Source organism: Manis pentadactyla, chromosome 3 (genome assembly GCF_030020395.1).
Source record: "Manis pentadactyla isolate mManPen7 chromosome 3, mManPen7.hap1, whole genome shotgun sequence".
Classification (NCBI taxonomy): Eukaryota; Metazoa; Chordata; class Mammalia; order Pholidota; family Manidae; genus Manis; species Manis pentadactyla.
The window spans coordinates 105,607,643-105,620,546 of NC_080021.1; the positions used below are offsets into that span (position 1 = coordinate 105,607,643).

Consider the following 12,904-nt stretch of genomic DNA (forward strand, 5'->3'; position numbering starts at 1 on the left):
AGCTCAACAGTCTCTATTGCTATTAGTACAAGTTATCAACCCAAGTAGCCATCCCCTTTGAGTTTGAGAAGACTAAACAACTTAATTCTGACACGTGTTAATAATGCCAGTTTTCCCACAGCTTGTACTGTCTTACAGGGCATACCATGGCTATATGCCATTGAAAGGAATGAACAAAAGAAACCTTGAGAATGGGACTCTTTAGAGAATAATATCACTAAGTTGTTGATAAGTACACTTCTGTATTTATCTAAATAAATACTACCCTTCTGTATTTGTCTGAATAAGTACACTTCTGTATTTGTCTAAATAGAGCCTTTTCTAGAAATGATATGACTCACAAGGAGAGAAAGAAAAAGGCTCAGGTGCTCAGTATTGGGTTTGTTTTGGTAAATAGATTACATAAGGAAAAAAATGGATGGTCCAGCCTAGGAATGTATAAAGTAAGAGCAGGATGTCAAACCATCACTTAAAGGGCACTAAACAGCCATGTGGTGACACCTTTACCTCCCATCAGGCACAATCATCAAGGGTTAAACGAGAACAATGGAGCATTACCTCTAGGATACCTGTGTGGCATTACTGGAATTTCATTTATCAGTTCAGTTACCTGAAAGCTTGAGCTTGAAGACCAGGGCAAAAATGAGATGCAATGGGATAACATGAGGGGAAGCAGAAATTTTCATTATGATGAAAAGTGGGAGTTCAGACCAGGGCAAGAAATCCTGGGAGAGAGGGACAGGCAGCAGTAGGTGATGAGGGCACAGCACGGTGAGGCTCCGGGGGCTGCCTCTGTGTTGTGTGTGGTGTCCTGCCCTAAATGCAGCTGGTCGTTAGCACACACCCAAGGAGAGCTCTTTAAAAACAAGCCATGCCCAGACCCCCTTCCAGATAAAATCGGAATTTCTACAGGGGAGCCTGGCGTTGTGGGTTTTGGTGGTTTGTTTTAACTCCATAGGTGATTCTTCAGGCTGAAGTACATTCCACAGCCTTTATTAGCTTAGCAAGTAAAACTGACCTTGAAACACAAGTTTGTTTTACTGCTGCCCCAATCCTCTGGACACTTGGGCTCAGGAGTCGTCGTGGGCTCTGGGGGATGAGTCACTCCTTCTGCCCAGTGCTTACACACAAATTTTGCTTTCTCTTCACATCTCAGAACATCCCACAAGCCCCCTGCAATCCCAGTTCTCATGGCAACACACCCTGCTTTTCGCCCTGCATTAAATACATGGTAAATACATATTAAAAACATATTAACACATATATTAATACAAAATTATTGAACAGGTGCTACTGAGGCTGACCATGCTCACAGAAGACAGTCCAAACCTGAGTGTCAAATCATGTGGGAAAACCTACATGTGATGGGAAAACGCAGAGGAGAGATTCTAATGCTGTTATTTTAAAATATACTGAAATCTTACTGCTTTTTAGAACATTCAATAATTAAACAGGAATCACACTATCCAAATTACTGATTTATTTTCTTTATTGGACAGATGAGAATAAAAATTAAAAGAACTCCTGAAAAGATTAGGACTTGGTAGGTCAAGTAGTAAATTCATACCCTGCAGCTGGTAGCCGTTCCTTAGCTTGTACCCAGGCACCCAGGCTTTCCACCCATCCCAGGTGTTGTCATACCACGTGAATAATGAATAATGCCATTTGCTGTCATACCAGCGTATCATGCAGGCAAACAGTATTTCAGTCTATTTCAGAGACTACTTGTTAGGAAAGGCACACAAAATTTATCAAGAGGCATAGAATTGCACATATTTGGGAATTAAACAGATTAGTCTAAATCTGTGTACACATACTTTCTAGTCACACAAATTTTCTGATTCTCAGTTTCCATGTTTTTAAAATGAAGACATCTAAACTTACATTACAGGTTTCTTATAACAATAAAATAAAATCCAAGGCATGTAAAGGGCTCAGCAGGGTGGCACATGCAAGAAATAAAGTGCTTCCCCTGGCTCCTCCAATCAGGCACACTAATATTGCTATTCACTGTTGCACTGAAAAGCTTTGTATCCCTTTACTATAGCTTTAAGTGTTTAAGTGTTTAGAAACAACCACTTGGAACATCTGTGGCTACTTAACATGTCATCAATATTTTTCAAATAGTGCAGTACCAGATAACCTACTAGTTTTATCTTTTGTTTTCTTAGATCACTGCAAACTAGTTGGAAAATTAAAAAGAGAGAGACAGAGAGAAAGAGACAGGGAATGAACTATAGAATAGTGAAAGCAAAGTTAATTTACCTGGCCTATTTGGGAAGGTACATGGAGGGCTACTGGGCTTGGCCTGGTGGACTTCAGGGTGAAGGAAGACGGCAGACGAAAGTGCTGTGCTTACCCGGCATGTCTGAATTCCAGTGGGTGAATAGAACCTCTTCCTCAACAGTCCATTGAAAGGTTCCCTTGTTTTGTACATCTGAAAGTCCTGTCCAAAAATACCTTTCAGGCCTCAATCCAACCAAACTAGTCAGAAAGGCTTGTTCATATCTTTAAAAAAGAAAATTACTGAGTTTTAGAAACATAGACATTTTTCTAATTATCAACATAAAAAGTATCTCAATTATATGTTGGAGCTATGATTTGTTGGTAACTCAAACATATGATTTGTCGACATTATATTCATATGTCATTTAAATTATGCAGATTTTCACTAAGGAAATGTGATCTTCTGAAGGAAAAGACCATGGAGGTGAGTGAATAAAACAGTCCATATACACCCAAGCCATTTCTCTCTATTATTCCTCACCAGCCTCTCTGCCCCTCCTCAAAATATGAGAACTCTGAAAATGCACAGAAGAAAATTACAGCATTTTAAAATACATTGTTTAAAAGTCAGTCCACTTTTCAAATATTTCAAATATTTCAAAGACTTCATACAATTCTTGGTTAAGGAAGTTGAGAGGTAACATTATCAAGGATAATACAAATGGAATAACCTGTGTGCACATTCTCCTCAATTTTCATTCTCATCTCAGCTCTCAAACAAAAAAGAAAATTATCAAGAAATAAAAGAAGCAGAGATGTAATATTTGGAAAGAGCAAAATAATGAATTCCAACATTTTCTCTCCCTTCGGATCTCATCTATGTATTTGACATAATCTGATAATACAATTTGGTTAGGAAAGCAACCAAAGTTTGTCGTAATCAGCAAATAGACAATAAGGCAGCACCATGGGCAACAGCCTCTCTTTGGAGCAAGACAAAAGTGGTGGCCAGTTTCCAGGCACAAAGGGAGGTGTACATGCCTTCTGGAAGAGCGGAGAGGGGAAAGGAGAGGGGGCTCCAATAACAGTCACTCTCTAGACCAAATAAACTAAGAAGTTAAAAGTTCCGAACTTAATTTTTCTTTAATGTGTAAAAACAAAATTTAACCACAGTTAATGAGCTCCTGAATATAAATATAATAGAAAACATATGAAAAAAAATCTAGAATATAAAATATAGGGAAATCATTGCTCCAATAGACCAAAAGATCAATTATGGTGCAGCTCAGAATATGATATTAAAGATGTGCAGCTCATCTCAATGTCATTAGATAAGAAGCATGTGTTCTGATTTTCAGATGTTAGCATTATATCAGGGTGCTTACAACATATTAGACATTTAATTGTACATGAAAGGAGATGGGGTCAAGTACAAATTTTGTTTTATAAAGACTACACAAATTCTATGACAGCTTTCGTTTTTTCAAAGGATTTTTTAAATATCAATAGCATTCTCTACATTTTATAGGGTCAGCCTTGAATGGCCAGTAAATATAACTTATTCATTAAAACTCAGTATGTTCTTACTTTTTTACTGCAAATCAAATGAACATTTTAAATTTCTTTTGTTTCTTCTTAGCCTAACCAGCTCTGCAAAGAGTAGGGGGAAAGTAAATAAATACTAAAACCTCAAAGAGGTATGGGACTCTAGAGGTCAAAGTTACCAAATTAAAAAATCCTCTATGTCCATGTGATTTTTCTGGACTTACCAATCTAGTAAACCTACCAAAGCAGAGCAAAGAAAGGAGTGGAAGAATGGAAAGGATGAATAAAATATTCAGGAAATCTCTCTGCCCTGTTTTTTGGTGGAGGTAGAGGTAAAGATAGTAGGGTTTTTGAACTGACAAATTCTACTTACTTTTTCTGCTTTAAAAAATTTGACATAGACTAGATCAGAAAAAAGTTAGATCTATAACTATATTTACTAGAGTACTAATAGAACTATCTGATTAGAGCATGTTGATACTTAGGCTTTTCTGAAAATGTTTCATTACTTTACATATTTCCAAGTAAAATGAAAATAGTTGCATACCGGTCTTCAATAGTTGTTAGATAAGCCTCTTCATTTCCACAGGTTTGATTTGCTTCTGTAAATGTTGAAAGTTTGTTTCCAATCAAATAGCAGAAGAAGCCATGTCTCTTCCAGCCCTATCAATGTTAGCAAGCAGATTATGATGCATATTTATTTGATAACATTATCTTAGTCATTCCTTTATCATGAAACATAAATCAATAAACAATAGAAGTTTCTAAAGAACTCAAACCCAAATAATTTGAAGTGCAATGAAAATCATTTATAGGAATAAAGAAAATAGTAGCACATGGTTCCTCCTATGACAAATTAAGATACAAAATTGGGGGCAGGGGATAGTCATTCTCTCCACTTCTGATCATTCTAAAAAAAAATGATTTGTGAAATGTTTACCAGGAAACTGACCAGAACGGCTAAGATTTCAGTTTTGAAAGAGGCAACTTTAGGAAATAATTTGCACTCTCGCAAGCCTAGTCACCTAGTGAAGCCACTAGTCGATGCTGAGTATAAAGCTGTTATCATCCGGTCACAGGAGGACACTTATCACACTGCAGCAACGTGATTTGGCATGGTTCCTCTCCTGCACTTCACACAGGAATGCTAAGCAAAAATATAACAACAACAAAAAAACCTATACTAGAGCTTGAGAGAAGAAGAGGAATCTCTAAGTACCAAAGATAAATAGAAAACTAAAAAGGTAGAATGGAACATGCACAAGCCAAGATTGTAGCTATCCAGTCCTGTATCAGATCTCGATTAAGTTAGGTCTTAGGATCTAGGGGCTGGGTATGAATGTCCATACAGATTAGGATATTTGGCCATCAGCCCACCTAAGGCTGGTGGAATAGAAGCCCTTACATAAAGATGATACCCACCAAAGGTAGCCCTTCTGAGAAAGGAGAGCTAGAAAGCCCACCCCACAGAACCAGGAAATGCCAGAGTCTAGTCATCTGGCTGGGGTTTTGGTGCAGGGAAAAATTCTTCTATTTGAAAATAAATACCAAGTAGAATGTATAATATTTCAAAAAGTGGGATAAAGATATTCAGTAGAAACAATGGAATGCAGTAAAGGAGAAAAAGGAAGAAAACAGAATGGTAAGCAAAATAAAGCACAAAATAAGGTGGTAGAAACAAATCCAAATACAAAACAAATCTAAATGCATGTTGCCAGTTCAGAGACAGTGCCTCAAATTAGTTTAAAAACAAAACTGCAGGTATAGATTTACAAGAGGCATTCCTGAATATAATGACACAGAATGGTTAAAAGCAATCAGTTGGAAAAAGAGATTTCAAGAAAATGCTGTGCAAAAGAAAGCTTTTGTGGCAAGATTATTTAAAATTGACTGAATGATTAAAAAAAAGAAAAGCATTATTGTGAAAGAAGAAGTAAAATACTGATTCATCAGGAAGCTATCACACAAATCAAAGTATATAAGGCAAAAATTGACAGAATTACAAGGAGAATATTTTGTCAAGCAGATGAAATATTTTGAATATTGAATATCTGGATATTATAAATGCTAAATTTTATCTAGGTGACATATATAGACCCATAAACCCAATAATCAAAGATCATTCTGTTCAAACACAAAAAGAATATTTTAAAAACTGACTCTGACCTAAACCATAAAGAAAATCTTAACAAATAACAACAGAAACTTTATATAATAATAATGAGGTGAAATTAAAAATCAATGGTACTTCCCAATTATTTAGAAACTAAAAAACAAACAAAACCCCCATCACTACCACCAAAACCCCCACCACTGTCAACACACACACACACACACACACACACACACACTTCTAAACAATTCATGGGTCAAAGAAATCTTAAAGGAAACTGAAAATACTCAGATTGGATAATGAAAACACTAAATAACAAAACTTGGTTCCACCTTTTATTTCTCTAAGTATTTAAAAATACATTCGTTTTAATGTTATATCCATAATTCCACCATCTATAGCTCCTGGTGGTGTATTTTATAATTCTGGATTTCAGACTTAGCTGTGAGATTCCTTCTCAGCCTGGAAAAGGGGACTTACATTTGCATCTGTCAAACATCCTGGAATTTTAGCAAACTCAAGACCACTTAATATTAATTTCTTAGTTCATGTTTTCCCTCATAGGTAGCAGTGAATTGAAAACTGAATTGCAGATCTGTATGACCACAGGCCCATCCATGGTTCTGTATTCTCAGAAAGACTGCTCTCTCACCAAGTGCCCAGGTTCAGACAAAAAAACTATCATGTCTTCCTTGACTGGTGAATGGCTTTTTTTTCCTAGTCTTCCAGCTCTTTGGGAAAGTTACTGCCTTGAGCAGGCTTTTTTTAACCTGGCCAAAATATTTCATGTCTCTGAGCTTCTGTTTCCTCTTTTGTCTAATCAGGAATATAATATATATCCTTTAAGATCACTGAGAGCATAGTAATCACATTCAACAAAGTTGATGATATTTTCTTATTTCTTTTTACCATCCTGGTGGTTAAATTAATTTTATCCCAGATTGTAGATATAACAATTAATAGATTTTTATATATACAACTTAGTTTGGTTTTATAGGAGTAATAAGATTTAAGGATGGTTTATTAGTTATAGAAAATTAGCATCATTATATAATCTCCTGTTTATGCATATAATTAGGCAAAGAATATATAAATGAAGGCTAGTGAAATCATACTGTTCTGGGGGCAGGAAGCCTGGGGTCTAGGCTCTAAGAAACTTATGGTTTCTCTGGGCTGAAAGTTCCAGAATGTGAAAAATGATTTTGATCATCAGTAAGATGTTTTACATCTCAAACAGTTTGGGATTTTCTGTGTCTGCTCTACATTTCTTTATGGTTTTTTGTAGAGCTTTTAAATTATGTTTCATGAATTCTCAGCACTCTGGTCTTTTTTGTAACATAATTTGATTAAAACATGTCACTCTTGGAAAGAAAATTAGTTTCTACTGTATTTTTACCAAGAGAAGTGAGAAAAGGGAGAAAGAGGAAGATGACTGACTCAGCAGTCAAGCAGGACAGTGATCACTATGTGCCCTGTGTGGGACAGTTTCTCTATGTTTGAAATTGTTTCACAGGAATCATTTACTTCAGAGAAACATAAGACCTGTGGGGTGGTATCACTAACTATTTTGCAGGTGAGGTGGACACACAATAGAATTGATATGGTTTCATTCAGTTTAACAGATTTACGTCCCACTACCAACAGTGGAGGTCTAGATGTCCCGTCTCCCATTATAGCCATCTACCAGAAAGAATCCCCACCAGAAGAAGGCTCGTTAGAAATAGTGTAAGTGGAAAAGGTGACTAATGATAGTTTGCTATCCAAACCTCAAGGTCATCTACTGGAAATGTTCTTGCAACCCATAGGATCATCGATGACTAATACCTCATCATTGATTACCAATACCTCAATGACCCTTTTGCCATGACCTGCCTTACTATCTTTACCCTTACCTCCAACTGAGGGTCATTTTATTCTCTGTTCTCTCTCCCCCAATTCCTGTTCCATTCTGAAAGAAGTTACTGACCCACATACCCATATTAGCTGTAAACAACGCCTGAAGAAGACTTCAGGAAGAACAACAATACCAAACAGTAACAATACACTGTTGAACACTTACACAGCTGAAACATTTGACTATACCTATGATACTTTCACAATGAAGCACTTTCACAGACAATAGAGCCAAGATATCACATATTATATTTGCTGATCTGAAATTCTGTACTCACTTTCCGGCAGCCTGTTTCAACATGCACGGTTTCTGGAGCTTGAGTTTGTGATTTCATTTTACAGATATAGCCAAGGGGTTGCTCACAGGCCCGATCTGCCCAGTACCCATCCTGCAGAAAGCAAAGAGAAAAAATCAGTGATCAGTTGTTTGACGTTTTTTTCTTTGACTCTGTAATTATATTCTTATAATTGTGCCTCAGAAAAGGAAAACAAAGATTCAAGGCTGAGAGAAAATGGCATCTTTGTAAAGGAATGGTAAATTGCGTTTTATAAGAAAATAGCAAAAAGGAGTGGCAAATTGACGTTTTATAAGAGAACAACACATTTAACTCTGGCTACAAAGATGTAAAGAGAGATTGTAGCTCCAACATGTTTTTATATCTTGGCTGGCCAAGCCGTAATTTTGAGGGATCTAGAGAGAAACTAACAGTCCTTGTAAGCCCTTGTGTGATGGCACCTTTTCCAATTCTAAAGATGAGGGTCCCTCCTGGATCTAAGGCTGTACTTTCCACTCTGCTTCACATTCCACTCTTGCCCCTTTCCTTAGAGACTCCACATTAAAATGACTGCTACTCTCCTTCCCTTAGTGGCTAAACACCTTGAAAGCTGTATTCTGTATTGTCTACCTCTAACTCCTCATCTCTCACTCATCTCCCACTGTAAACTGGTACTCAATTCTTCAGCCAGAGTAATATTTGTAAATTGCATATTTGATCTTGCCACTGCCACTCCTGGGCTCCTGAGTGTTTTCTCACTCTCAGTGCTAGTATTCCTACCCACCCTTTGACCTCTAACTCCCACACTTCAGCCATACTGTCCTTTCAGTGCTTTGCAAGACTGATGCTTTCTGGTTTCCTCTTCCCAGGATGACATACTTCTGTTTATTCTTTTTTATAGTTAACACTTACTCTTTTCTTAAGCTTACAATTAATCACACTGACAACAACTACTATGACAAAAATGATAGTTAATACTCATCGTACACTAAGTTTCAGCCAGGTGTTATGCATGTTAGATGCATTAACATGCTTAATCCTTATACCCATGTGAGCTAGGTACAATTACTATGCCCATTTTACAAGTAAGGAAATAAGCTATGCATCAAAACCCAGCTTCTTAACCACCATGTTCATCATCTATTAACAAAAGATAATTTGATGATATTCTTCAGTAGCTGAGGTCATATTTAGGACATAGAAACAATCTTTCCACATTTCACGCCAACATGTAACCTAAAAAACAAATGTAGCTCTCCAAGTACAGATTCCAGGCTATGGAACCCAGAGTAGATCTAACTAAGTCTACATTTACTCAGAGCAACCAGTCAAAAGTATAAACAAAGCTCTAATTTGATCAGTCAAGCAATATATATATCGCCATTTAGAACCCAACAAAGGAACAATAAGAGTATTAATTATTGGTTCATTTCATTAGTGAAACAAAAGTTTCCATCTGTTGCTTTTCTTGTCCTCTTGAAAATTTGACTCAGCTAAACAATGAGAGATTCAGAAAATTGAATCTGAATTTGGTTCAGCCTTGATCTATGTCAATTAACATAGAAGAGAAACCGTCTAAACAACGACACACACTAATTGGGGCAAAGGAAAATCTGCGCAGCTTTTGCTAGACATCCCTGATTAAGGCCGCTTTACCTTGCCCTTCATCACAGCACAGTCCTCCTGCCTGTTGTTTTCATGGCTTGGTTCTCCACGGAGCCATTTGGTATATGTTACAGGAGTCCCATCACTCCATTCAAAATACATTTGAATCTTAATGTCATTTAAGCCAATCCATAACTCATCATTTGGCTCTAAACAGGAAGAAAAACAAGGAATTTATGCAATGTTTTCTTTCATAGATCAGGAGGTTATGAAAGGAGGGGGCCCTCTCCTTTATCAACAGCAGCTCTACAACCCTGGTGGTGTAACTATCATAAAAGACCATCCACTTGAGTGTCAATCTGATCTACATACTGTAGAGATATCAGCTACATTCTGTCTTGTTAATTTCTGTTTAATTGTGTAACATATTCTTTACATTGTGAATGTCACTCTGTTCTTTTGTTATGCTACTGTAAATTATATCTCCTAAATGTAAGATTGCTAAAGTGAGGTTGAGGTTGTTGTATCATTACCTTCTCTCTTGTAAAGCCTCTTTTTTGTAATGAATAACTTACCATACAGCCTGCACTCACAGTTTTGGCAATAAGACAGCTTTTTTATATATAAATCTATTTGAGGATTATTAAATGGTAAAATAATAAATATTAAAAACACTTCTGTTTTACTATGTTCTTATTAAGAACATTCTAGGTGTTTCTGTTTCACTGTAATAGTAATGAAAATGATCTATACAGTGAGAAAATACACAAACTGGGGGTTATCTCCTGACATTTAGGATTTATTTATTAGTCTAAAAATATAAATAAATCTGTAATCATTTTCACCATGAAATACCAGAAAAAGACAAATAAGAAATAAAGGTTAAATCAAAAACAACCTGGTATAGATATTAAATATGATTATTTTGCTTTAAAATTCTGAGTGAACATCGTTGATTTTCTCAGTAGTTATAAATACTCTAAATATCACAACTAAAATGAGACATATTTGAAGGCCTAAGATTTCACGGCTGAAAACACATACATTTCCAAATTTTTTAAATGAAAAATAAGCACAATTCAATATCTATTTAATTTGCATTACTGGGAGTTCTATCATGAATGTTTGATTTATGTTCTTTAAGTAGATTAAATAAAGTTATTTGCTAAAGGATGATAAGATGATGTTGTAGTAGGAAATGAGAAAATGCCACACTATATAGGAATTTCCCTAAATGGTTTAGTCTCTTCCTCCTAAGTTGTCATTCATCTTTGTTTTTGGAGAAGTTCCTGACTGACCCAGTGCCAGCCCCAGCAGATGTTTCCAGAACCAAGAAGCATGATGGACATTGCCAGGATGATCCTCTTTTCCTTTCACTTAATTTGGCCGATCGTGATCTTTTTAGCAGCAAATACAGGCTTCAAAATGGCTTCATGTACCCTTCTAGGATTTAGGCTCTAGACTAATAAAAATTTTAACTCTCAAGGTCTAGAATTATAATAAAATATTAAGTTTCCTATAAATATTTTTCTCACTGAACTGCTCTCCACGCATAGCTTTTGTAATCCCTAAGCACAGCCTGGATCCTACAAAAATGTGTAACATTTTTTAATATTAAAAAAAAATTTGTGAGTATAAAGTTGTTATACTGATTTTTATAAATCAAGGAAGTTGTCTTAGTTGATATAATCATAACATACATGTGCCGGTCCCAATTTGTCTACTGTATTTCCATGATTAATATAAAAGATACCAACACAACTACCAAGAAAAGTTTTTCTAGGCTTTTGATTTAGAAGCAATCATTTAATAACTTTTCTTTATCTTTACCAATATTATTGGTATTGCTTACATAATAAATCCTATTATTGACATTATTGCTTACCTAAATAAATCCTATCAATAATTTTAAAACAGGAAGGTTTCCATTTCCATAGTGACACTTAACTAATTCTCACACTGAATTTAAAAGCAACGTGTGATGGAGGTTGTTCAAGATAGCAGTGTAAAAAGATCCTGAACTGACCTCTTCCTAGGGGCACAACAAATCTATAGCTACACAGGGAACACTTCCCTCTGAAAGGGACCTGACAACCAGCTGAGCAGCTCCTCTACAACAAAAGATAAAAGGGCCATACTGAGATGGGTGCAAGAGGCAGAGATGCAGTCTTGCCAAAAGACCCACCTTGCTGTGGCAACCTGCAACCAAAAGTGGGGGTTTACAAGTGAGGAACTTCCCCTTGAGGACTGAGGGTTTTGTGTTCCACCTCAGGCATCCCAACCCATGGCACCTGCACTGCAGAGACCAGACTCAAAATGTCTGGTTTTGAAAGCCAGAGGATGTAGGTCCTGGAGACAAAGCTGTAGGGAATGGAGACTCTGGTCTTAAAGAGCTCATGCTCAGACTAACAACCCATGTGCAGAAGCTGCAGCATGAAAACAGCCTAAACCGTATGTGAAGGAGGTCCATTTGCTAATCTTAAAGCATCTGTCAGAATAGCCAATAAAAAGGTAACCTACTATATGGGAAAAAATATTTGCTATTCATATATCCAATATGTATAAAATTTATAAAGAACTCATACAGCTCAATAATAAAAAACAAATCTCATTAAAAATGGGCACAGGCTCTGAAGAGACACTTTTTCAATGAAGACATACAGACACATGAAAAGATACTCGACATTGCTAATCATCAGGGAAATGCAAATCCAAGTCACACTAAGATATCGCCATATACCTATCAGAATAGCTTGTGTCAAAAAGACAGTAACAGTCTGAGCAAGGGTGGGCAGCAAAGGCAGCCCTTGAGCACTGCTGGTGAGAATGTAAACTGGTGCAGCCACTATGGAAAACAGTATGGAGGGTCCTTAGAAAAAGACTAGAACTACCAGATGATATAGCTATTCCACTTCTGGACATCTATCTCAAGAAAACAAAAATACTAGCTCAAAAAAAAGTGTATGCACTCCTATGTTCAGTGAAGCATTATTTATAATAGCCAAGAAATAGAAACATAGAAACTACCTAAGTGTACATCAATGGGTGGATGATGGATCAAGAAAATGTCACAGACACACACACACACACACACACACACACACACACACAAGATGGAATAATATTCAGCCACAAAAAGTAATGAAATTTTGCCACTTGAAATAACATGGATGTACCTTGAGGGCATTATACTGAGTAAAATAAGTCAGACAGAGAAAGACAAATACCATTTGATCTCAATTATACG

The 12,904-nt window shown here is 36.4% G+C and overlaps 1 protein-coding gene across 3 annotated transcripts in view; it reads right to left on the reverse strand.

Annotated features, from left to right (window-relative positions):
- MRC1 (mannose receptor C-type 1) overlaps window positions 1-12,904 on the reverse strand; it is a 98,492-nt gene that overhangs the window by 44,411 nt on the left and 41,177 nt on the right. For all 3 annotated transcript variants that reach the window (XM_036881178.2, XM_036881179.2, XM_057498253.1), the window contains exons 8-12: window positions 9,709-9,866; window positions 8,056-8,166; window positions 4,319-4,434; window positions 2,360-2,508; window positions 1,019-1,215 (exon numbers count right to left, since the gene is read on the reverse strand). In XM_036881178.2, the coding sequence (XP_036737073.2) occupies window positions 1,019-1,215; window positions 2,360-2,508; window positions 4,319-4,434; window positions 8,056-8,166; window positions 9,709-9,866 (731 nt within the window). The remainder of the gene's footprint in view (window positions 1-1,018; window positions 1,216-2,359; window positions 2,509-4,318; window positions 4,435-8,055; window positions 8,167-9,708; window positions 9,867-12,904) is intronic.